The sequence below is a fragment of the Rhipicephalus microplus genome, chromosome 6, assembly GCF_043290135.1.
Source record: "Rhipicephalus microplus isolate Deutch F79 chromosome 6, USDA_Rmic, whole genome shotgun sequence".
Taxonomy (NCBI): domain Eukaryota; kingdom Metazoa; phylum Arthropoda; class Arachnida; order Ixodida; family Ixodidae; genus Rhipicephalus; species Rhipicephalus microplus.
Window position 1 is genome coordinate 75,122,583 of NC_134705.1, and position 27,072 is coordinate 75,149,654.

General features: G+C 47.1%; 1 protein-coding gene across 1 annotated transcript in view; it reads left to right on the forward strand.

Moving 5' to 3' along the window:
- The window catches only part of LOC119167592 (cytoplasmic 60S subunit biogenesis factor ZNF622), a 35,813-nt gene extending 8,761 nt beyond the window's left edge, over positions 1-27,052 (forward strand). Inside the window, exons 2-4 of the mRNA XM_037419091.2 lie at positions 669-1,172; positions 10,572-10,771; positions 26,554-27,052. Of these exons, the coding sequence (XP_037274988.2) occupies positions 669-1,172; positions 10,572-10,771; positions 26,554-26,788 (939 nt within the window). The 3' untranslated portion in view covers positions 26,789-27,052. The remainder of the gene's footprint in view (positions 1-668; positions 1,173-10,571; positions 10,772-26,553) is intronic.
- Positions 27,053-27,072: the final 20 nt, after the last annotated feature.

Below are 27,072 nucleotides of genomic sequence, written 5' to 3' on the forward strand. Positions count from 1 at the left end.
TCTGTTCTATGTCTCTGTTCATCACTGGCAAGATATCGTTATGTACTATGTTTTGATACCGGTGTGAAGAAGAAAACGCATCGTTGGCAAGCAACATCGCCACCGCTTGGGTACTGGGTGCTGGGCTTTTCTCGCTCTGCTCGTGCTGATCATCGCCGGCATCTGCTTGACCGTGCTCTGTCCCGATCATGTTTTTATCGTAGGGCCACCGTCGCAACAGTCGCCAATAAACCCCTTTTCACCTGGTATAGTTAGAACTAGCCGTACTAGTGCATCAAGACCTCTGAATTGACTGTAGCCTGACGTCATGCTAGAGTAAATGTTGGTGGTGTTGCTATGCGAAAGTTGCTATGCGAAAATTACGATATTAATCGTAATAAAATAATTTTATAAGACTTTAATCAGCTTCACGCTTGCTCAGGGCAGTCTTCCTGAACAGGATATTTCGTATCGAAGTCAACTCTGCTTCTTTAGTGGTCTGTACTGCTCTTAGTTCATGTCAGTGAGAAGATGGTGACTCCTATACTTTGAGTGAAGCATACGTCTCTTAAACAGAAAAAAAAAAAAAGGGGGGGGGGGGGGGGGCAAGGTGGTGCTGATTGTCTCTCTTGAGATCCTTTTTTGCAGGACTAGCTGTTTAATTCGCCGTTTCACTTTCCCTTTTGCAGAGGCCAAAGCCCGAAAGGAGCGAAAGCACCAGCAGTTGCAGCAGCATGGTTGCACGTAAAAATGCCAAGAATGCGTCCGAGCACGCTCCCTTGTCTCACCAGAAAGCTCCCGCCCAACGCATGCCGTTCACAAACAGGACTGCCATGGCCGCCATCGTTGACGAAGAGGACAGCGGCGATGAGGAATGGCAGAGCGTGGACGATGAAGAGGAAGAAAATGACGAAGAGGAGGAGGACGAGGAAGGGATGGAGGACGACTCTGAGCAGGTGCTCCCGACTGAGTGCCTGTTCTGTGGTGAGCAGAGTGGCAGTGTTGTGGAGAATGTGGCCCACATGGGGCGTGCGCACTCTTTCTTCATTCCCGACGCGGAGTACCTCGTTGACGTCGAGGGGCTGCTGACATACCTGGGATACAAGTTGGGTGTCGGCCGGCTCTGCCTCTGGTGCAGCAATGAGCGGAGTGCTCCCTTCGTGAGCGTGCAGGCTGCTCGGCAGCATATGCGGGTGAGTGTGGTGGGCCTGGTGATGGAATGTTTAAACCGTGCGGTCAATTTCAAATTGCATAGCCAGGTCTTGTTCAGCTGAAGTTGAATGCAACTTAGCAAGATTAAAGCAAAAGGATTAGATGGGGTGTTTTGTTCTTGAAGCTTATTATGCTTTTGTCGATATCTGTCCAAAGAACACGTCTCCCTGGTTACATTTTTTTTTCATAAGTTTAAACTATGAAGAGTGACATATTTTGAAAACACCAAAAACTGTAGTTTTGAACTAAAACTAGGCCATCCGAAAATCGGCATGGTGGTTCATAAATATATTGCATACCTGCCAAGTCTCCCGCATTATCCGAAAGACTACCAGATTTTGATCATTTCTTCTTTTTGTATAGTTGCCTTGAAAATCTCCCGGAAATCGAAATTTGTGTGCGAGATCTAGACGCTCTGACAAAAATGCAGGTCAGTCTGTTCCGGGCTTTTGCATGCCCATCGCATCTTATTATAAATGAATTTGAGAGGCAATCATTTCAACACACAGTAGAGTCTCAGTGATGCGAAACCATGGCAGATACGAATTCGTGAAATTCCCCAGCCAAATTCATGTGTGCATTGGGCCGTAATTCGAATGTTCCGAACACTTTTCCTAATCGCGGCATCCGATATGAACTTTAGTACGGAAAACGTCGAACGAAGGCCCATCGAGAGCAGGAAGCTAGAAGCTTCAGAAGTACCCGTGCAACCAGCGTACGCACTGTAGAATGCACGCACTGTATTCGACAGTGCGTGTGGATGTCGTTGCCACAACTGCTGTGGACAAAACCACGGTCGTTTGACACAGTCATGTATGGCAGCGACGTTACTGACAAAACTCTGAAAGTGTGTGCGCAGCCAACCCTGGACCAGTCAAAGAAAGCAACGCTGTTTTCTGCAAACCCTGTGGATGAAACTGCAGTAGTTGTGATCATAGATAGCATAAAACGATTTTGTTTTGGACACAAGTAGATTGAAAACAAAACTACCATTTGCCGCAACTGCCGCATACAAAACCGTGGTCGCGGGGGTGGGATAGCGATCTACGAGGTCCAAGGGTACATGACTGATGCAGCTGTAGATTAAAGATGGTAAAGATGTAAAACCCTACCCTCGCGTGTTCGGCCACTCCACGGCATTACGAGTCTTACAAGTGTGGAAGCTTGGGCTAGTTGGTATGACATGACGATAGTTATAGCGCGAGAACAGAACAGCGACACAGAGACAAGGACACAAGCGCTTCATGAGACCCCAAAGCCGATGTTTCCGCTTCGGGACCCCCCCCCCCCCCCCCGCTCTTGTTTTATTACAATGTTTTTTCTTGTTTTTTCTTTTGGCATAAAAAATGGGGGAAAAGAATTCAGCACGTTGATTTCACTTCTGGCGGCTGAACATCAGTATGCTTGTCGCTAAAGGCAAGTCCATCACAGTTACAAATTAAGAAAAAAAGTTAGTACCCCCCCTCCATCCCTTTCCCTGATCAGGGGTTTCATGAATTTCTCTGTTGCAGGTTGGTAGGTATGATATCGACTGAATTAATATTTTTTTAGGAATATAGTATGGGGCACAAAGCTGGCCTTTCGATGGAGCAAGTGGGCGTGCATTTGGTAACATTTAATTTCATTTACGTTTTTGTGGAGAGCCATGCAGAGTGGCCTGTGGAAGGAAAAGTGGCATTGGGACAATGTTGCCAGATGTGATTGAGCTAACGTGCATTACACAAGGCGAGCCTGAGTGAAGCAGAAATATGATTTTTTGCTTATTTTTGAAAATACTTTAATTGTAATGAATGTTACTCATGCAAGAAAAAGAGCTGAAAAATCAGTATATATTCCGCACAGTGAGAATATGTGCAAATATAAATAAAAGGACTTATTTACTTCCTAAGGGGTGGTCCCATCAAATTTAAAGGCTATAACAAGCTTGTTGTAGGTTTCCTCCCTATGTAAGGACACTCCACATAAAGGGTGGGCCGAGCAAACGTTTAGAATACAGTTTAGTTACTAAACTTCCAAAATACCTAAACGCTCATTCTCCTGATTGTGGGGCCCATGGATAGCATGTCCAATAATTACGTAGCTCAGTAGTAAGGGCAACAAATTTGAGGCACAGGTTGCTACATTGCTTGCGGGTGCTGCGGCTAGCCATGGAAACTGTCGGCGCATTTATTCTGCACCGACAGTTCTGCTCTCCCACACACGTGCCACACAGGCACGTGTGTGGGAGAGCAGACGATACTCATACCGACGCACATCGCAGCCTTGCTGATCGAGTGACCAAGCCACCTACATTGCTATGTCACTGCCCAACTCGGTGCCCAGAAACCGATATCGAAAGCTGTACACATAACTAAGTAAACATTTAATTATTTAGTGTCAATCTTGGTGTGTGCCCCGCAGGGGCGTCTGCGTAAGCAGGCGTTTGGTGTATAGCGACCCCACGGACCCGAGCTAACGGGGGGGTTTCGACTCCCTCCCACGCCTAGCCGTGCGTGGCTTTGCCGTGTCCGCGGAAAAGGGGATCCTGGGGGTTGAGCTGACGCCGGGTGATTGGACCTTTAAGGCTCCCCCGGCAGAGGCAACACACCCCTTTGGCCCCGGCTTCACGTAGACGGCACCCCTGAGCTGACCCACCCAGGGGAAATCAGCAGTCGCCTTTTCCTGTCTCGCTCTCCGTCCCGATCTTCGTTTTTTCTCTCTTCTAATATTTCCTGTCATCTCCTCACTTCTGGTTACTTCCACCTTCCAGGCGGCAAGGGTTAACCTTGTGTATGTGCCCTCTCTTGGTCACATATTATTGGGTTATAGTGGCTTTGTACAGCTGGCGCTGGCATGCCTTGTGCTGCCGCGTCCCCATGTTGGGCTCGATGGTGGGCGGCTGGCATGGCTGCCGAACTTATGTATGCTTTATGGCCTCTTTTTCATTTCCTAAACTGTCTGATCGCCCTCCTCCTAAGAGGGGGCGCACCGAAGCAACACTGAATGTATTTATAAAGCTGAAAGAAATTTTCCCGCGCTTTCATGTCATCCACTGTGAAATGCAAGAAAAGAACGCAAGAACCATTTCTCCGTTTGTCGTTTCTAAATGCCTCGCCAATACACTAGGTCTAGGATATTGGGCTACACGTATGGCTAGCGGGGACCTTCTTCTTCAAGTCTAAACCAAGACCCAGTATGAAAACCTGACAAAACTCACCTCTTTTGGAACAACGCCTGTATCTATCACACCACACCGCTCCCTGAACAGTTCCCGAGGCGTAGTGTCTGATGAAGACCTAATTAACCTGACAGAGAGTGAGCTACTTGAGGGCTGGAACGAACAGCATGTAACGCATGTACAGAGAATTAAGATTAGGCGTGATAACAAAGAAACCCCTACAAAGCACCTCATTCTTACATTTTGCACAAGCACACTTCCAGAATAGATCGAAACAGGCTACTTAAAATTAAAGGTCCGATCCTACATCCCGAACCCCCGATGTTGTATTAAGTGCCAGCGATTCGGCCACGGTCCTCAAAGCTGCTGCAGTATTCAAACCTGTGCAAAGTGTAGTTCGCACGAACATGCCACAGACAATTGTGAAGAAACCACTACACACTGCACGAACTGTGATGGTGGACACTCCGCTTACTTTTGCACATGCCCTACATGGAAACATGAAAAAGAAGTACTCACACTGAAAGTCAATGAAAACATCTCTTTTAGGGAGGCGCGCAAGCGTCTACTAATGCAGGGACCTTCGTTCGCGAAGGTGGCACGAAAGGGGGCAGTGCCACCAAAATCCATGGCGCCCGCATGTACCACACAAAGTGGACGAGTGGCAGCGCCATTCACCCCCTAAGCGGAAGTAGCACAGGCTCTTCCGCCACCAAAAGGCTTGCAGGCCTCCGGACCTGAAACCCCAGGGCCTTCTGTCTCCACAGATAGCCCTAAGACCTCCGTGCCTTCACGCGTGAACCGCGAGCGGGCATCCAGCACCTCGTCCGAGGTGATGGACACAACAGCAAGTCCAGCGGTGTCTTCGGCACCAAAAGGACAGGCGCGGCTCTTTGGAGCGCGCCAGAAAATCAAAAACCATCATTACGGGGCCTGACAAGGCTTTTTGACTTGACGCAATACTTCTTTAGTACACACAGCACTCATTTACAATCAAAATGAATACACAAATAATACAATGGAACGTCAGAGGGCTGCTTAGAAACCTTGACGATATCCAGGAACTCTTAAACAAACATTCCCCAAAAGTGCTGTGTGTACAAGAGACACACTTAAATTCCAAAAACACCAATTTTCTACGTCATTATGTAATATTCAGAAAGGACCGCAATGACGCTGTAGCGTCATCTGGTGGTGCGGCCATTATAGTTGATTAGGGCGTAGCATGTACACATCTACCGCTACAAACATCCCTTGAGGCAGTGGCTGTTCGAGCAGTTCTTTTGAACAAGCTTGTCACCATCTGCTCTCTTTACATACCTCCACAGTACCGTCTCGAAAAGCACTAATTCCAGTCACTGATACATGGAATACCGGAACCTTATGTGGTCCTTGGGGACATGAATGCACATAATGATCTATGGGGCGACTCTCGTTGTGACGCACGAGGTCGTCTAATCGAACAGTTCCTCTTTTCTTCGGGTGCGTGTCTGTTGAATAAGAAAGAACCAACATACTTTAGCCTCGCCAACAAAACCTACTCGTGCATAGATCTCAGCATTGTGTCCCCATCGCTTGTACCCCTACTTCAATGGAAAGTGATCAACAATCTTTTTGGAAGTGATCACTTTCCGATCATTCTAAGTACACCACTAGAAAAAGGTCCTCCACATGTTCCCAGATGGCAGACAGACAAAGCGGACTGGAAACAGTTTCACAACACTACTCGTTTAAGTTGGACCGACATATGTAGATTAAACACAAATGAAGCTGTGCAGTACTTCACTGCTTTTCTTAATGATGCAGCAGCCAAGTGCATACCGCAAACATCTGGTATGCCAGGCAAGCGACGCGTCCCATGATAGAACACTGAGTGTCGGAATGCGCGAAAGGAGCAGAACAGAGCATGGAAGTTGCTTCGGAATTCACCGACAGCCGAAAATCTTGACAGCTTTAAGAAAATGAAATCTCAAGGCAGGAGAACGCGTCGGCAGGCCAGAAGAGAAAGCTGGCACAAGTTTTTATCACGGATAAATTCATATACACAGGAGGCTTATGTCTGGAACATGGTTGGTAGGGTAGCAGGAAGACGAGTACACTCACTCCCACTTGTAAACACACATGGTGACAGCCTAGAAGATCAGGCGAACTTCCCCGGTGCACACTAAGAGCAGGTGTCTAGCTCGTCACACTGTGCCGAAGCTTTCCAAATATACAAAGGAAGGATAGAAAAGTAGAAACTAGAATTCAAGTGCACAAATTATGAGGCATACAACCAATCTTTCAACTTAGCTGAGCTCCAAACATCACTAAACTCCTGCAGTAATTCTGCCCCAGGCTACGATCGTGTCACGTATGAAATGTTGAAAAACCTGCCGCTCAAAATGCGAAAAACTTTACTCTCCCTATACAATGCTATCTGGCTTTCTGGCACCATCCCTGCTTCCTGGAAAGAGGCTATTGTCGTCCCTATTTTGAAACAGGGCAAGGACCTTTCCCCAGTTTCGTGTTATAGGCCCATTGCACTTACAAGCTGCCTTTGTAAACTTTTTGAGAAGATGATGAACCGCCGACTTTTACATTTCCACGAAACACACAATCTGCTCGACCGATTCCAGTGCAGGCTTCGAGAGGGTATATCTACCACCGACCATCTGGTGCGCATTGAGGGAGAGATTCGAGACGCTTTCGTCCACAAACAATACTTCCTCTCTGTTCCTCGATATTGAGAAGGCATACGACACAACATGGCGTTTTGGCATATTAAGAGACCGATCTCACTTGGGTGTGCGCGGTAGAATGCTTTCCATAATCGAGAGTTGTTTGTCCAATTGGACATTTCGTGTCCGTATGGGCAGTATTCTCTCCCAAACATTTGTCCAAGAAAAGGGAGTACCGCAAGGTGGTGTACTTAGTTGTACACTTCTTATTATCAAAATGAATTCCTTGCACCTGTCCAGCCCCCGCAACATGTTCTATTCCACATATGTCGATGACGTCCAGCTTGGCTTTAAGTCATGCAACCTGGCAATGGGTGAGCGGCAGGTTCAGTTAGGTTTAAACGAGGTCTCCAAATGGGCAGAGGAAAATGGATTCCGACTGAACCCACAAAAAAGCACGCTTGTCTTGTTCTCCCGAAAGAGAGGCGTGCACTCACAACCCGTTGTTGAACTGAACGGTCAACGCCTGTCTGTTAATGCGGAACATAAATTCTTATGTTGCTTTATGTTGGACAACAAGTTGACTTTCGTACCACACATCAAGTATTTAAATATAAGATGTTTAAAAGCCATGAATGTTTTAAAAGTATTGTCACGTACTACATGGGGTAGTGACAGGCAATGTCTAGAAGCCTCATTTGCACCCGCTTAGATTATGGGGCCGTTGTTTATCAGTCTGCGACTCAAAGTGCTTTGAAGATGCTGGACCCCGTGCACCATTTTGGCATCCGGCTTCCTATGGGTGCTTTTCGCACCAGCCTCGTAGAAAGCCTTTACATTGAGTCAAACGAGTGATCGCTTCATCTGCTGAGAACTTACATGTCCTTTGTATATTTCCTTAAGGTGAAAGCAGACAAGAAGCACCTCGCATACTTTACTATTAATGATTTGTCGAGCTCCATTCTGTTCTAAAACAGGCCCTTGATGGGGCAGCCCTTCTCGGTTCGCCTGAAGGGTCTAGCTGAGGAAACTGGAGTGTCACTTGAACACAGTTTAATGGCTCCTGTAGCATACCCGCCGCCGTGGCAGCGGCAGACTATAGACTGTGATGTGTCTTTCTTAGAAGTTACAAAATATGCGCCTATTGCCCATATCTGAACATACTTCCTGGAACTTCAACGCAAATACACACGTCCTGAGTTCTTTACAGATGCCTCCAAGTCTAACTCCTCTGTGTCCTACGCTGCTGTCGGCCCATCCTTTTCGGATGCTGGCCCTCTACATCCAGGCACAAGTATCTTCACAGTGGAAGCTTACGTGATACTTGTGGCGGCTAAACACATCAAACAATTACAAATACAAAAAGCAGTAATTTATACGGACTCCCTCAGTGTGGTAACGGCTCTGCACACTCTTAAAAAAAAAAACAAAAAAAAAACCTGTTTTCGTCGCACTTTACTCCATTTTCTGCACACACTACACACTCAAACAACATGTTGTAGTGTGCTGGGTGCCAGGGCACCGTTAAATCCAAGGCAACGTGATGACGGATCAGCTTGCTGCATCTGTCCACGAAAGCACTGCCACTGGCACACCCATATCAATCCCGGCCCTTGATCTGAAGCAGTCTCTCAAGCGAATGCTCAGGGACTACTGGCAGGGCAATTGGGATAGACACACACAAAACAAACTACACATTATTAAGCCACACCTTAGCGTTTGTCCGCCAGTATCGAAATCGCGTCATACAGAGGTAATACTAACGAGGCTCAGGATAGGACACACATACACGATACTCACATATCTTTTGTCCGGTGGCGATCCATCATTGTGTGACAGATGTGGTGAAGCACTAACAGTTCTTCACATTTTAATCCAGTGCAAACAGTTAGAAGCTCTAAGAAAACAACACTTTCCATTACCCTACCAACAACATATATCTTTACACCCTGCAATGTTCGTCGGTATGGAACCACTTTTTAGTCGTAAATCATTGTTGGCGTTTTTAAAAGAAATTAATAGTTTTCATATCATATACCCAGGCATTCCATAGCACGACCTTTCCAGAGAGGTTTTCGCTGCGGTGGCTATACAACAAAGCACTTGCCTCGCTGCCCTTGGTTGCAAGGGTATGAAAGAGTGAGGCACTTGTGCTAATGGCATACATGTCCACCATCATTTTTTATTATCACCACTTTTGTCATCTATTCAAGCCACTCACACCTTTCACGGCATGGTCATGAATTTATTACTTGTATGTTTTTACCCGCCTTACCGCGAGGAATTTTATGGCCCTTTACAGCCGCTTATCACAATCATTGTCCATATCTTAATAAGATGAACTGGCGCTCTTTGGCCGTGAAATGGCCCTTGCGCCACAAAACATCAAACATCATCATCAATTTTGATGTGTGTATCACCTACTCTTGCATTAAGGAACGCGGAAGCCACAATTTTGTGGAACCACCTTTTTAACCTTGTCTCTATTCAATTGAATGCACATTTGCTAGCGCATGATTATGATTAACACTACTTGTTGATTCCCCTGATGGCGTCGACAGCGAGCAATTTAAAGCAATATTTTGACTTGTAGGATGAACTTCTGTTTTTATTTAGTGCATAGTATTTTAACACTGGCTGAATAAGGAACGCAGCAGGTATTGATGAGGCCTGTTCGTGTTCATCCATTAGTCTGCAATCGGTTAACCTTGAAGCTTACTTCAGGCAGCAATCACTTTATTCGGTAATGCTTAATTCAGTATGCACTCTCTGCCATGAAACTACGTCTGTAGGCCACGCAAAGTACTCGTACACTACCATAGCAGTACTGTTTCTGCAATATTAGTGTACAAGTACTACTGTAAAGATATCTAGGGGTTGATCAAAACTCATTTGGCGTGAAAAAAATATATATATATCGGGGCTGAAGGAAGTGTACGCTTGCCAAGAAAGAGAGAAGACACAACATAATTGACGTTTCGGGGCCCAATATGGGTTCCTTGTTTACAATGAGCCAATGAATGGCGTTATTTTATGTGCGTAAAATGACTTGACGTGCTTTCATATATTACAGGGAGTGGCCCCATGTCCAAATTTATTGTGCTACTAGTAGATTGTATGAACAAAGATGTGGATGCATACAACCTACTATTTAAGAAGATATATGTAGCTGCTATGGCGGCTGCATTTTCGATGGAGGCGAAAATGTTGTAGGCCCGCGTGCTCAGATTTGGGTGTACCTTAAAAAATCCCAGGTAGCCAAAATTTTTGGAGCCCTCCGCTAAAGCGTCTCTCATAATCATATGGTGGTTTTAGGACATCGAACCCCACATATCAACCAATCAATCGATGGGAGGGACGTGCTTGTGCACTTTGATTTCTGTGCTCTTTTAAAAAAAACTTGGTGTGGTCGGAATTCATCCAATTATCTTTGCTATGGTGTATTGTAAAACAGTGTTGCTTTAAATCTTAAATCTCAGTAGTCAATCAATTCCATCGCCTGTAACAATATTCAGTTTTGCACTGTACATCGTGCCTTCTTGTTTGTCTCTTATCTGTTCCAGGACAAGGGCCACTGCAAGATGGCTCATGACGGAGTGGATGGCTTGATGGATTACTCGGACTTCTACGACTACACGGCAAGCTACCCAGAGGGAGAAGGTGGCAGTGCGGATGAAGAGGTTGACGTCAATGTTCTCGATGGTGATGGCTGGCAGCTCGTGCTGCCATCTGGAGCTGTGGCAGGTCACCGCGCCCTGGCAAGGTTAGTCGGTGTATCTGGCTTACCATATACACTCGCATAATGATCGCATTTTTTTTTTTCAAAAAAATTTACGCTACTCCAACTTCGGGATGCGATCATTACGCGGAGAAAATTTACCGTGAAAAAATATTCCGAGCACCGAAAACGCAAAAAAGTCGCTAATAAGAATTCTTACAGTAGCTATCATGAACATAACCAAAAATAAAAGTAAATTAAGGCTTACCTTTGTAATAAAATGCATGCATTACAAAGGAGCTACATGCATGGCACACTGCCTTTTTAGTTTTTACCTCTCTGGCCTCCTAACGTTCATTCAGACTCCGAAGCGTCAGTGTCGTCGCCGCACGATTCCCTGTCGGAACCGGCAGCGTCTTCACTGTCCCACAGAGGGTCATCTTCCGCTCTGTTGAGCGCGTTGGAAATGCCAGTCTTTTTAAAGCTCTTGATGGCCACCTCGTCGGAAATGGTTTCCAATATCTAATACGGATTTCGTCGATGCCGAAATGTATGCTGGCAGCTCGGTTTCCGTAGTCAAGCGCTTTTAGCTTGAACGCAGCAGTAAAGCTCGCGTACCGCCCCATGGTGAAACGGCGCTTCAACTGACGATCACAAAGCACACACAAAAAAAACATGGTCTCAGGGAAAAAAAAACAGTGCTGCGGGATGAACACAGGTCAACCAACAGGCAGCCGCCGCTGTAACAGTGCGGGATGTTGAAACAAACATGGCAGATGACGGAGCAAAGCGACCGCATTTTTTTTCTTCTTTTCATCCATTATGGAGGTTGTGGGTAAGTCACGCGCATCAAAACAGTTTCTTTCATCTAAATAAGGAATGCTTTCATTTAAATCGGTAAATTTACGGCATTAGCATAGTGATGCCTGCCTTCAGATCACAGAAACAATGATAGGCGCGTTCAGCTGCCACAGACATGAAAACGCATGGCGGGCATTCAGTGAAGACTGTGGCATATGCCCTTAGTGCAATCGTACATGGCACGTTTTCGCCAATGAGGGGCAAAAATTTAGAATGTTTGGTGCGTACAGTTGCCCCGCCGCGGTGGTCTAGTGGCTAAGGTACTCGGCTGCTGACCCGCAGGTCGCGGGTTCAAATCCCGGCTGCGGCGGCTGCATTTCCGATGGAGGCGGAAATGTCGTAGGCCCGTGTGCTCAGATTTGGGTGCACGTTAAAGAACCCCAGGTGGTCAAAATTTCCGGAGCCCTCCACTACGGCGTCTCTCATAATCATATGGTGGTTCTGGGACGTCAAGCCCCACAAATCAATCAAATCATTGGTGCGTACAGTCGGCCAGTTTTGAAGAGTTATTAATGCAACATTCGACAGATAATGAAGGCGATGATCATCGGCTTGACTTGGCACACGACATATCAACGCGGCAAGTTCGGGGTGCGATCATTACGCAAAAAAAAAAAAAGACAACAAAATTTAGGGGTGCGATCGTTACGCAAGTAAACACGGTAGTTCGAGGTGTGCTCCACTTTCCGGTGCATATGCAGCACCTTTGTGTAGAGGTACCCACTAAGTTTCGAGACTTTCAAGCAAAAAATGGTATTATACAGGCAAACCCTGCTACCCACTAAGTTTCGAGACTTTCAAGCAAAAAATGGTAGTATACAGGCAAACCCTGCTACAATGAACACCGCTTTGAGGAAAGTTTCAATACAAAAAAAAAAAATTTTTCTGTTCCCTCTCTGCAGTCCATGAGTGAATGCATAAATACTCTCACCACATTCTTTTTCTTCTGCCGTTTCGCTGCAACAAAATATGATGATGCGATTCAAGGCCCAGATATTTGATGCGCGGATGTAAACGCAATCTTGAACTTTTTGGTGCCTTTTGAGAACATGAAAGTACACCTACAAAGTTACAAAGTCTAAATCAGGTGTTGCGACCACCAGCAACCACCGCTATTGAGCATGGAGGAAAGAGAATGTTGTTGACTGAGCATGGGGGCTGCCATTGCTTGATAGCGATGGCAATGAGACTGCCCTGCTTTTACCACTGGCTCGCTTCTTAGTGATAGGCAATCCGAAGCTGAAGCTGAATCGCTCAGTCGTCCATACTGCAGGTATGTGAAATCGCGGAACAATGCCTTTTCCGATCCAGGGATGTTTGTTCTTTCAGAGCTTGGCCGTTGTGGACAGTGTTCAGAGGGACGGTTTGTCTGCATTACCAACAAGATCAGCCAGCCGTAACAGTTGGAAGATAGAAATAGCATAGCATAAGGCATAAATCACCGCTCCGTAATACTATTCCTGCATTTCTTCGTTGTCAGAGACCTTGTTGATGGCAGGTAGCTGCTAATAAGCTTGTTAGTGCAACTATGCAGGTCATGTTGCGTGCCTGTGCCTCTCTTCAATTCGTGTGCAAAAGCCATTGTTGTAGCCTACTTTTCACCCAGGCAATGCATGTGTGAGAATCGAGTCATGACTCGGCTGGGAAATAAAAGGGAGCAGCCGACACTTTTTGAAGTTCAGAAATTTCAGTTCCTTCTAGTAGCTGAGGTCAGCTATATTGTTTATTTCACTGCATCAAAGTTTTCGCTTATAAGAAATTTTTTCCCCGCACCAGCAATTTCGTTGTAGTGGGGTTCAGCTGTACCAGCATACCTGCCAACTCTCCAAGTTTTAAGAAATACTCCCGATTGTATGGTCGTTCGCAAACATCTCCTGAAAGACAGCAATAGTGCCACCATGAAAACAACATGATAAATAGTAACTGACAATACCAGTTTAGTTTTTTCTGATCATATGTCAGTTGCTTTCGGCACTTTTGCTGCAGTACACCAGTGTCATGCAGCATATTGTCACGCATGGGGTACCCAGCACCTCCACCAGTTGTCACGTGCTAAGAGCTCGAAGGAACGTACAAAGAGACGCGACTGTCAAAATCTCGGAGACAAAAGGACGTCTCCGCTGGCACAGGTTGCTCGTCTTCGTCTTTCTCTGTTCACCCGAACATAACTGACCCACTGTTCACTGGCACAGAACACCAGGTGGCAATATTAAGATTTGCAAGGGGCTACTACCTGTCATAGGGCACAGCAGTTTTTGACCCTTATATACACATTCTGTATAATTACGATTACCAGTATGATTGCTGACATTCACAAGTTCGACTACAATCAAAATCACTACAACGAACGCCGCTTGAACGAAATTTCTGCTACAACGAAAAATTCACGATTCCCTGTCAGCAGTCCATAGGAGTCAATGCATAAATATTGTCACGTCGCTCCAGGGGTGTCGAGAAGGTTTATTGACGTTTGAGCAACAGGGCTCTAACCAAGCGCGTCGGTTGGGCTTGTTTGCCAGAGCAGGGGCCCACGCGCACTTCCTTCTTTTTTGTAGTGTGTGCCTTCGCCTTGGCATATGACCCACTACTAGAAGTAGGTGGCAATATTCCTCCTCAACAAAAAAAAGAGCATCGTCTCGATGCTGTAGAGTTATTGCAAAAGAAAACCCAAAACAAAGTAGCTTAAACATTAAAAAAGGGCACGAACAATCAAATGTTACACGCGATAAGTTCACCAATGATGAGGCAATTGTCGGAGCACAAATAAAAAAACACAAGAAAAGTGGTCTTTTAGGAACGCGCAAAATAAGGCTTCATGCGTACCACGTGAACTGTGTCAGAGGTCGGTTGTCTTCGTTGTACCCGTCGTGACGACGTAGCATTCGGAACCACTTCGTAGTTTACGTCACTCACGCAGCGTAATACTTTATACGGGCCGAAGTATCTGCTGATCAACTTTTCGGAGAGGCCACGGTGACACGAACAGGGGTCCAAACCCAAACTTGGTCTCCTGGACTGTAAGATACGTCATTGTGACGCATATTGTAACGTCGTGCATCGACTTGTTGCTGCTGACCATTCTGTAGCCGGGCGAGCTGGCGAGCTTCCTCGGCACGCTTTGCAAATTCTTCTGTGTCAGTTGTCAATTGATCAGTGTCTTCACAAGGAAGCATGGCATCTAGCATCATCTGAACTTCGCGGCCGTAGAGAAGGCGAAACGGTGTAAATCGGGTTGTTTCTTGAACGGCGGTGTTACAAGCGAACGTCACATAAGGCAAAATCTGATACCATGTTTTGTGTTGGACGTCGATGTACATGGAGATCATGTTTGTGACTGTCTTGTTTAGTCGCTCAGTTAAGCCGTTGCTCTGCGGATGGTAAGCAGTCGTCGTTTGATGCCTAGTGTTACTTAGTCGAAAAACTTCAATAAGCTGTGCAGTGAACACTGTTCCTCTATCGGTTATCACTATAGATGGATCACCGTGGCACAGATAAATGTGGCACATGAAGAACTGTGCTACCTCGGAAGCCGTGGCTCGTGGTATCGCCCGTGTCTCAGCATAGCGGGTCAAATAGTCAGTTGCAACAATGACCCATTTGTTGCCGTCGGACGATAAAAGAAATGGGCCGAGAATGTCCATGCCGACTTGGTCAAATGGCTTGTGGGGTGGATCAATGGGCTGAAGTAATCCAGCCGGCTTGCTTGGTGGTGACTTTCGATGCTGGCATTCACGACAGCTTTTGACGTACTGCTTCACGCTTGCCGAAAGTCCGGGCCAGTAGTACACCTCACTTACTCTGGCGAGCGTTTGCGAGTAATCTAGATGACCAGATGTGTGCTCGTCATGACCCGCGGAGAGGACGTCGTCCCGCATGTCCTTCGGAATGACGAGGAGATAAGCGCGGCTCGTAGAACGGGCGTTTTTTTTTGTACAGGACATTATCTCGGAGGCAGAAAGACGTCACGACGCGAGATAGATGGCGAGGTATAACGCGCTATGACAGATAGTCGATGAGCGGTCGAATCTCTTCATCCTCTCGATGGCGCCTGCTCAAGTCAGATGAGCTAAGGGCGCCCAGGAAGCCGTCATCGTCCTCTTCTTCTTGATTGACTAAAGGTATGGGTGCACGCGACAGTGTATCAGCGTCTTCATGCTTCCGTTCAGACTTATATACGATGGTCACATCAAATTCCTGTAGACGCAAGCTTCATCGGGCCAGTCGTCCAGAGGGATCACGTATGTTTACCAACCAGCAGAGGGCATGGTGGTCCGTCACCACTTTAAATGGACGACCATAGAGGTACGGGCGAAACTTGGTTATCGCGCACACTACTGCGAGACACTCTTTCTCTGTGGTCGTGTAATTCACCTCGGTACGGGACAGTGAGCGGCTGGCATAGGTTATGACTCGTTCTTTGCCGTGTAGATGCTGGACGAGCACTGCGCCGAGGCCGATGTTACTGGCGTCAGTGTGCACCTCTGTGTCAGCATCATCGTCAAAGTGCACAAGAACAGGGGCGGACTGCATCCGCTGTCGTAGCTCGGCAAAAGCAGCCTGTTGCTCGGTAGCCCATACAAACGGTGTGTCGTCGCGTGTAAGGCGAGTCAAGGGTTCCGCTATCTTCGAAAACCCTCTAATAAATCGTCGATAGTAGGCGCACAAGCCCAGAAAGCGCCGAACAGCCTTTTTGTCTATAGGATGTGGAAACGCGGCTACAGCGGCAAGTTTGTCGGGGTCGGGTCGGTCTCCTTTCGCGTTGACTACATGGCCAAGGAATTTGAGCTCTTCGTAACCAAAGCGACACTTCTGCGGTTCGAGTGTAAGATCTGCCGATTGAATAGCCTGTAGCACACTCCTGAGGGGGTGAAGACGTTGCTGGAAGGTTTCAGAAAAAGCGACAACATCATCAAGGTATACGAGACAAGTTTGCCACTTCAGACCAGTAAGCATAGTGTCCATCATTCGCTGGAAAGTTGCGGGCGCTGAGCAAATTCATACAGGCCATCAGGGGTCACAAAGGCTGTTTTCTCGCAGTCTCGCTCGTCAACCTCAATCTGCCAGTACCCGCTTTTAAAATCCAAAGAGGAAAAATAGTGGGCGCGGCGTAATATGTCTAATGAGTCGTCGATGCGTGGCAGCGGGTACACGTCCTTTTTAGTCACGCTGTTCAGCGTCCGGTAATCGACGCAAAAACGTAGCGTTCCGTCTTTCTTCTTGACTAGGACGACCGGAGAGGACCAAGCACTGTTGAAAGGCTCGATGATGCCGTCGTCAAGCATTTCTCGAACTTGCGTACGAATGGCTTCTCTTTCCTTCGCTGACACGCGGTAAGGCTGTTGGTGTATGGGCGGGCGTCGTCGTAAGCAATGATTCTGTGCCTAGTGATCGAAGTCTGGCACACCTTAGAGGAAGTTGCGAAGCATGACTTGAATTCAAGCAAGAGTTTTCGCAGTGCTGTCTGGTTTTCTGGTGTGAGGCTAGAATTAATATCGATATTGTTTAGAGACGTATCGGCGGCGTGCACTGCGTCCGACGAGAAGCAGATGGGAACAATTCCTAATTCATCTGCAAACGCTAACGAAGTGCCACGGAAAAGGTGTCGGTGTTCGTTGCTGAAATTTGTAACGAGCAGTTGAGATCGGCCATCACGTAGCTGTATGATACTCCTAGCCACACAAACACCTTGAGTCAGCAGGTGTTCAAAATTACTTTCTGCAATCGCTTCACCATTTCGCAATCCACAGCATGTGACGTCGACTATAACACTGGCTCTTGGAGGAAGCGTTATACTTTCAGCAGAAACGCGAAGAACGTCGGACGTTGTTGGTCGTCCAGCTTGTCGATTGCTCGGTCGGCTGAGAAGGTGATGCGATTCTCTTGAAGATCAATGACAGCTCCATACTCCTGCAGGAAGTCAACACCAAGGATAACATCGCGTGAACATTCACGGAGCACAAGGAAACTTACTACAAAAGTATAACCGCAGACCCGAACTCTACTTGTGCAGGTTCCAAGCAGAGAGACGGTGTGGCCACCAGCCGTTCGAATCACGGAGCCATGCCAGGGCGTGATTACCTTCTTTAGTAGTCTGGTCATTTTCCCGCTTAGTATCGAATAGTCAGCCCCGGTATCAACTAAAGCACTTACTGCATAGTCGTCCATCAGCACCGGTATATCTAGAGAAAGCTGCACATATCGCTCAGTCGAATCTGCACCCTTTCCTGTTAGCGTCGATCGGAGGTCTTCAGCACGTCGACTGCCAGCGACCTCGCCTCCAAGGGTTGCTTGCGTTAGTTTTCCCGGCGGGGACTGGGGGACCGTGCGCCAGCATGTCGCTGGGGCGAAAATGAAAAGCGCCTCGGCGACGGTGAGCGTGACTGCCGTCCAGAAGGCGGTAGCATGCGCTGTTGAGCCAGGTAGTCTTCAATGTCCCGAGGTCACTGGCCTTACCGAGGAGGCGCTGAATATACTGAAAAGCCGCGCAGCCCGAGGCGCCGGTATGGACACTGGCGGTACAAATGGTCCGCTTCACCGCAGTGGAAGCACAGAGGTCGGCGATCAGGAGTGCGCCAAACATCAGATTTCCGAGGCGAGGCGCGTCTGTTGTCAAGGTAGTGTGCTGGTTGTTCCGCAAGATGTACAGGACTGGCATAAACGAGGGGTGGGGGCGTGCGTGTGTTCTCGTGGTACCGTAGAGGCTGCACTGACTGAAGTGAAACCGTAGGAGGTGCCTGAACAAACAGCGGGGAAGAGGAAGCTGGGCGCTTCAAGGCTTCCGCATAGGTCGCTTGGTGGTAGTCAGCTGGGGCGGGTGTGGCGTTATCCAAACTCACAGGGTCACGAAGGGCATGATGCAGCTCGTCCTTGACGATGCTTGCAATGGAACTCACCGTAGGTAGTGGTGGTGCGGCAGTCTTTTGCAGCTGCTCGCATACTATAGAGCGGATAAGGTCGCGCAGACACTCGGTATTGCTCCCAATAGTCGTGAGAACTTGAGCAGTGGACGTGTTCACTTGCCGCTCATACAGGGTGGATCGATGCTGAAGCATCTTTTCCATCGTGACGGCTTCGGACAAAAACTCGGCGACCGTAATCGGAGGGCTCCGTACAATCCCAGCGAAAAGCTGCTCCTTAACTCCCCGCATCAGGTGACGCAACTTCTTTTTCTCTGTCATACTCGGATCAGCCCGTCGGAACAGGCGCGTCATATCTTCCACATAGGTCATGACAGTTTCATTGGGCATCTGGATGCGGGCCTGGGTTGCTCGCTCCGCTCGTTCGTGGTGATCAGCACTTCTGTAAGTATCCAACAGCGGGCGGCGGAATTCGGGCCACGATGTCATCTGTTCCTCATGATTAATTTACCAGGTACATGCTCCATCCTCCAAATAGAAGTACACACGCCATAGTCTGGCCATGTCGTTCCATTCGTTCAAAGCAGCCACGCGCTCAAAGTCGGCCAACCAGTCTTCTACGTCTTCGAGCTCGGTGCCATGAAACGGTGTCGGAACCTGTTGACTTTCGAGGGTGTACCGAGTCACCGGGGGGTTTTCCCGTACCTGTTAGAGTGGTTTGAACGGACGTGCTCATCATACTGGTGTGAACAGCAAGGTCAGCTTCGGGTGGTAATCCCCTGATCCTGCGGCTTGTCCGATGAACCGGAGTGTTGACTCGCACTGGGCTTGTGGTGCCGCTTCCAGGAGGGGTCTGAAACATTCGTGAGGGACTACCCAGCACCTCCACCAATTGTCACGTCACTCCAGGGGTATCGAGAAGGTTTATCGATGTCTGAGCAACAGGGTTGGGCTTGTTTGCCAGAGCAGGGGCCCACGCGCACTTCCTTCTTTTTTGTGGTGTGTGCCTTCGCCTTGGCATACGACCCACTACTAGAAATAGGTGGCAATATGCATCGACTCCTATGGACCGCTGACGGAGAATCGTGCCACAACGAACACTTTTTTTTCAATCGTCCTGGTTCAACGAACTTTTATGATGCAATTCCAGGCTCAGATACTTATTTCTATGCAGTAAACGTGAAAATGCGTCAACGAAGTCTGAAACACGCGTTGGCACCACCAGAAACCGCCGCTGTTCAGCAAGCATGGGCGCTGCCATTGCTCGATAGCGATGGCAATGAAACTGCCCTGCTCTTGTGCCCCAGACGATCTGAAGCTGAATCTCAGTCGCTCAGTTCATGGTTTTCTTCACGCAGCTGCTGGGTGCAACCGCAGAACGATGCTTTTTCTGATTCCCATGCTTATCATTATGTTCGTGCTTGGCCAGTGTGGTAACTAATGTGGATGTTTGTCCGCGTTATCAACAGAATCTGCTAGCTGCAAGTGATGGATGGATAATGCAAAAGTCGCTGCTCTACGATACCCTGCCTCCATTTCAGCGCTATCTGATACTTTTGACGGCGTACAGCTATTGGTGTCAACGTGTTAATGCAACTGTTTGGTTCATTCACGGAGGCGGTTTTAGTCATTGTTACAGCGTGCTTTTTACTTTTCACCATGGCCTCGCTCTGCATGGGTGAGAATCGCGTCGTGACGCTGCTGGGAATGAATAGGAAGCAGCGGACATATTTTGAATTTTGAGAATAAACGTTCCCTTGTTTTGCCACCTTCGATCTGCTATATTTTTTTCGATTTCACTACAACGAAAATTTCGCTTCAACGAAATTTTTTTCGCACCCCGTCTGTTTTGTTGTACAGTGCAATCCACTCATAACGATCCCAGATATAACTGTCTACCGGTTATAACCACCATATTTCAGTGCACTTACGATTTTTCTATGCTACCCTTTGAAACTGAATCCAGATACAGCGAACATTTTTTCAGCGCCTCCTACTTATACATTGAACATTTACATCACTGGTAGCGTATACAAAGCGAAAAAAAAAAGTAAAACAGGCATTCTGAAGCGCGTGATAGGTTTGCTCGCGTGTGCACTGCTGCAGTTTGCTTGGAACGGAAGATATCACTGAACGCGGCAAGCACCGCACGCGGATTTCGAACGTTCTGAGCGAGGTGGTTCACTTTCCAGATGTTTCTTCACAGGCAGACCAAAAAAGAGGTGGATAAAAAAAACTAAAAGAAAAAGTAGGAGGCAGCATAGAAAATTGCGGTCAGCTTTCACACGGGGAACTTATCTGACGCTGTTCTCCGCATTTACGATCGCCGACGATAAACCAACAATTCCTTCAAACGCAAGAAGCTATAAGTGCGAAAAGCGATAAATTTTGTTGCCTGAAAGTTTCCTGCGAGGCTCAACTCTTCGACACCACCATGTTGTCAGCTTTCTCTTCTATGGCACGTTCCACGGACGTTTTCGTTTCTTGCCGTGCGCTTGGCGCGGCTTCTTTTTTGGACGAGCGTCACCAGTCATGCTGGCAAAAAGACAGAAAGTAGTTGCGTCGACCGCGTAGCACGAGCGGGAAGCAGACGGACACACACGCGAGACGGGAGCCAGCGGCTGACAAACAACGAGGAAAAAAAAATCGCAGCCTCATTGGTTGCATCAGCCAATGGGAAGCGAGAGACGGTGGGAGCTCGCCTGGCGCGCACGCGCTCTGGCCAGTGTCAGGAAGGGGGCTTTAGAAAAGAGGCGAGGGCAGCCGTTCCTGTCATGTGACAACTGTTCTATTCGATTCACCTTGCACTTCCAGGACTAGTTCACGGTGGTGCCGTCTGGGTGTCGCCTTCGTGCAGGTGATGTTTCAGCAAGTGCAGCAGCGACAACATGCGGAAACGAATACGGGAGTGCAGATGTTGTGCAAGCCCTATGCTAATTGTCTGCTGTCTCGAGGATTGTGGAGGCTGTGATTCGTAAGAGACGGCTCCTCTTGCGTTGCTTGGCATGTGTCTACCAGAAAATGTTCACTCTAGTGCTTGTTGCAGGACGCTAAAACAGACACGAATGGAATCGACTGTTTCGTCTGCTGCAGTTGGAGCCATCTTGTGCTGCACGGACTCCGCACTACCTCGTGAGCAGGTGCAGGGAATTTGTGAACTAGCCTTGCACAACAGCTGCACTTTTCAAAACGAATACTGCGGTGCCGCTGCCGCCATGTTGAACTCGTAAAACGAATGCCAAAGTGCAGTGCCTCCACAAACCGGTTCAGGAAGTGCAGGCGAAACGAACGAACCTACTATTTTCAAGGGTGGCAAAATACGCACAAAGAAATCAGCTTCAAAACGAGCTCAAAATGGCGGCGATCGGTCGGCTGCTTCGCCTGTGGCACGTGCGCGAAGTTTGAACAAATTTTATTTTTAGTAGGGCGTTTTGTAACTCCCGTAGCGACATTATAACAAGTTTTAACCCATTCATTGACCGAATTTAGCATTCACAATTTCAGAATGCATGTGTATAGGAATAAAATATCAAAAATTTGACTTTCTGGTCATTTTTCACCATTCTAAGGCCTGCGTCACCCCTTAAGGGTTTTCCACCTTTCGGAAACGGCAGAGACCAGTCGATTAGTGATAATGACTTCCCCGCGGTCACGGCAATGCCTTAACGAGTGAGCATAAAAAAAAGCGATAACGAAGTGGCCGGTGGTGATGAACGTGTCATTGTGACTCGCTGCCGGTGAGCTTGTCACAGTCATCTGGTGATAACTGCTCGGCGGAGTGATGGTGGTACAAGCATATCAAGGTGCTGTTCGCAAGTTCGCCGCTGCCGCGTTGTGCGAGGCCGCTTGCACGTTGCTCACCGAATAGGCTACCGGAACGCGCTACCCACCAAACAGGCTACCCGCCGCACCCTAGCAGGTTCCCATGTGAAACATGCGCGAAGAACGCACAACCACGCGCATACGTTGGACGGCAAGTGAACTGGTATGTGACGGCCAGAGTAGCTGAGGTAAGCGACATACTGCACGCAACTAGCCAAGGATGACTGGTTCGATGTCAGTGGATCGCGATTCAGTGGAACAGCGCGAGGTCATTGCGAACGGGCGTCGTTTAACACGCGAAAAGGTTTAACTTGTCAGCGGAGGGGTTGTTTGCACTTTTTAATAAAATACACACACACACAAAAAATGTTTTGGTCACTATGTGGCCGTTTTTATGGGCGACTCTATATACAATGAACTACTGTTTAAAGGACCATTTATTGCAGCACTTTCGAGTACGTTATAAACGGGTCCGACTGTAGCGGGGCTCGACTGTAGCAGTCATTAGCTTATGACGTCAATGTGGTCCTGAAAAAGTATATACATTAGACTGGCGATAATTCATACTTTCGGTTAATTCATACTACATTAAAAATTTTGGTTGGCCTGCTATGCTTCCTATGTATTTAAAAGCCGCTTAATTCAAACTTCATCATTCACTTAACTTGTACTTTCTGCCTGTTCATATCGGAAAACTTCTGCTGATTTGCCACCAATATTACGACATTCGCGTGCTTATGATTATTGATTGATTTGTGGGGTTTAACGTCCCAAAACCACCATATGATGAGAGACGCCGTAGTGGAGGGCTCCGGAAATTTTGACCACCTGGGGTTCTTTAACGTGCACCCAAATCTGAGCACACGGGCCTACGACATTTCCGCCTCCATCGGAAATGCAGCCGCCGCAGCCGGGATTTGAACCCGCGACCTGCGGGTCAGCAGCCGAGTACCTTCACTAGACCACCGCGGCGGGGCGTGCTTATGATTATCATAATAATCTTAAGTTAAAAAGTAAGCGCCTCAAAGCTTCAAGGAAAAAGGTTTTGCCGCACAATCGTTTCTCAGCATATCGCGCCACTTTGGGAAAAAAAATAAAAGCTATGGAAAATCCCGGTCCAGTGGGTACAAAGCTGGCTTGTGGCTTATCTCTTCTTTTCTGGCATGCCAAGCCAACACCAAGTCAACCAAGCTGCTGGCCGACTCGACTCCATAGCAGTCCTGTTTTTTGTGTGCTTCGCAGTCTTTCGAATGACTATGTTGCCGCGAGGAAACTAGACACACCCCCTAATCGAAAAGTTGGCCGCTATTTGAGAAGTCGACACTGGAGTGAAGAACAGTGAAGCAGCACTGAAGTATGGATTCGCCAAGAGCACTCTCCCTACCATCTTGAAACCCAAAAACAAGCTGCACAGTAACGCGAGCTGCTTCGCTCCGATCGGAAAAGGTTTAGGGATGCTGTGTACCCGAATCTTAAAAATGCATTGCTCCTTTGGCTCGAGCGCGCACGAAGCACCAATTTGCCGATAAATGTGCCAATTTTACGAGAGAAAGCCAAACAACTTTCCTTGCGCTTTGGAATTGACTGTTTCAAGTGCAGTGATGGCTGGATTTCTCGGTTCAAGGAACGCCATGATCTCACCTTCACAACAGTGAGTGGTGAAGCGGCAGAGCTTGTTTCTTCTGACTGGGGGCAGAGTAGACTTCAAAGCCTACTGCTTGAATACTCCCCGGCTGATATATACAATGCAGACAAAATGGGGTTGTTTTTTAAGTGCCTGCCTGATCAGACCTTGTATCGCAAGGGCGAGCGTTGCACTGGCAGAAAGCTAAGCAAAGAACAGTTAACTGTCATGGTTTTTGCCAATATAGACTGAAGTCGCAAGCCAGAACTGTTTGTTGTGGGCAAGTCGAAGCGTCCCAGGTGGTTTAGAGGCGTCCGTACACTCCCAGTTGCATACGACGGAAACACGCGATCTTGGATGACGCAAGCTTTGCTCGATAGTTGGCTCCGCAAACTGGATGACCAAATCGAGCGAGCAGAGAGGCAGATTTTGCTCATTATTGATACTTCCCTGCTCATGGGGATGAGGAGGGCCTGGAAGCAATTCACCTCAAATTTCTCCGTCCCAACACTATAACTGCCCTCCAGCTCCTCGATCAAAGGGCAATCAAATGCTTGAAGATTGATTACCAGAAAAACACTGCCGAAGAAAATGCTTATATGTATGGACAAATCCATGCCCTACAGGGTCCCACTCCTCTCGTTTTTGGGGATGCTTGCCGATGCATGGAATGCTGTTACACCAACAACAATAAGGAACTGCTTTCAGCATGCCTTCGGCGTACCTAGCTGCATTGCTGCTCCACCCAACTGGCTGCAGACAGAGGACCACGACAACGAAAGCCAAGTGTCGTCTTCTCTAAAAGCGCACAACATGGCTGCCGACCTCGACAGTTACGCAGGTACAAATGTTGACCTGTGAGTGTGCAGGGATCACACACTGGATAAGTCGGTGGCAGAGGTGCTGCCAGCACAACGTGGCAGTGAAAGTGAAGAGGAACCAGAACCAAAAGTGAAGAATATGACAACTGCACAGGCCTTCTGCTATGTCGCTAAAATAAGAAAATTTTTGACAGCAACAGAAAACTCCCAGAATCAACTGACTGCAATGACTGACATATAGAGAGCTTTGTGCTAAATGCGCATGTGACTAATAAGGAGCTGACCATCCGTGATTTTTTTGAAAGGTCTACTGGTCAGCACTAGATACTAGTCAATAAACTTGTTGACCTTACATGTATCACTTTTTGTTTCTGTGTACTTAGGATCTAGAAATGCCTAAAAGTGTGAATATGAATGTTTAATCATAATTTGTGCTGTCGCCTTACCCAGAGTCGCATATATGAGAACTTCCAATAATGCAAACAGAATCCAGGAGTTTCTTCGAGTTTAAATGAATTAGTCTACTGTAACTACAGTCGTAAGTTTAATGAATTTGCGTATTCTCTGCTTCTACGCCGTATGAATCTCCTGAATTCAGAGGCTACCAGGTTGGCAGGCATGTGCGAGATGCACCCACCTTGTATGTTCAAAGGCAGTTTTGAATATTTGTAAATTTGGCGTGAAATCTTCTACTCGTGCATAGAGTTGAATGTCTTTAAGGGTAGATGCGAGTTGGAAAGCGCGAGTTTTTTACAAAATTACATATTTTTCGTTTTCACTTACTTTCACAAGTTCAGTTTCTCTACAATCACAACAAAGAAACTGAAAATTGTAATTAATCAAAGTAGGTTAAAGTTATATTTAAACAACACAATGTGGCTACAAAAAAAAAACTAAGAAGCACTCATTGTCTAGAGTAGCGTGTAAATTGTCACCTGGCTGCCTGCCATTGTATTTCGCTTGAAAGGTCAACTAAAGCCACATGTTCGAAATAACTACAATTGCTAAGCTCTCATGATGGCAGAAATCATCTTTATATTTTTCACATAGATGAGCTTTCACTTTTTAAAAATGTATTTCTCTCAATGTCTATTTCTGGGCAACTTATTACTTATGACAGCCTGATAAGGATGAAATTTTGCCCACATATACCTTAACATGTGATGGGTGCAAAAATCTCCTTTAAAACTTGATATCGCCGATATAATTATTACAAACCTAAAGTAAGCAATAAGAATGGGCTGAGGATTCTAATAATTGACTTTCAGTTTGAATTCTCAAGTTATAGTTTCACTTGACCATCAAAATGTTTTTTACACGCTTTCTTGATAGTTATTTGCATTCTACAGGTAATGTGGAGCAATATGAGCCATTAATAACCCAGAACCATAAAGGTTTAATGGCATCAAAGTTTCTCCAAACTGAATTGTACTTAACACATTGGCATGGCACAAAACAAAAACTGTGCAACTTACTTTAAAATAATTACATACTTGAAATGAGCATAAAAGCTTATATGTACAGCGAACATTTCGTTGCCCTAGATTCCAGATTAATGCAACTTTATTTTTTTTTTCCGAATCGCATCTCCCTTTAAACATAATTATAGAAAATCTCATCGCAGCATTATGAAATATGTCCTAAGGCATAGAAAATTGACATTCGCACTTAACTCCAAGCCATTAAATGTCACATCTGTTGGCACGCTGTCAAATTTCTGCCACTTTGGTAAGCACCATCGCCGCGTTCTCTTGTCATTAGTCTGTCATTGCAGCTGACCGTGCCTCCAACTTGATAATTAGCTCTTGCTCTTCGTTTATTGTCACCCTTGGGTTTTTCCAGGTACTACCGCCAGAACCTGCCTGCTGTTGCGGCGTCCCGGTCTGGTGACTCTGCCAGTCGCGTCCTGAGTCACTACCGAGCTCTCGGCTGGACAGGAGCCACGTCGCGCGACGTCGCTCAACGAAAAGCACGTGACATCCGCTTCATTCAGAGTGTGCGTGCCAAGAAGCACATGAAGCTCGGGGTCAAGGCCAACAAGCTGCAGACACATTTCAGACAGCAAGTGATGTTCTAAGTAGCGGCAACTTGCCAACGATCCTGTGGACGAAGCGGATGACACATTTTTGTTGCCGACATACAAGCCCGCAACGCACCCTGAAATGTGAAATAGTTGTTGGCTTCGAAACACGAGGCTGTTGCTATGCTCAGAGTTGTTTGAGCAGTAGGAAAGTGATTTGAGGACTTTCTCGAGTACAGTGTGCCACTCTGATGCTGCTTTCTGTGGGCCCTGGTAGTTTTTTTTTTCTTGGCAACGTGCACCAGTTCATCAAGCACATCAGCCAGCCATGCAAGCAAGCC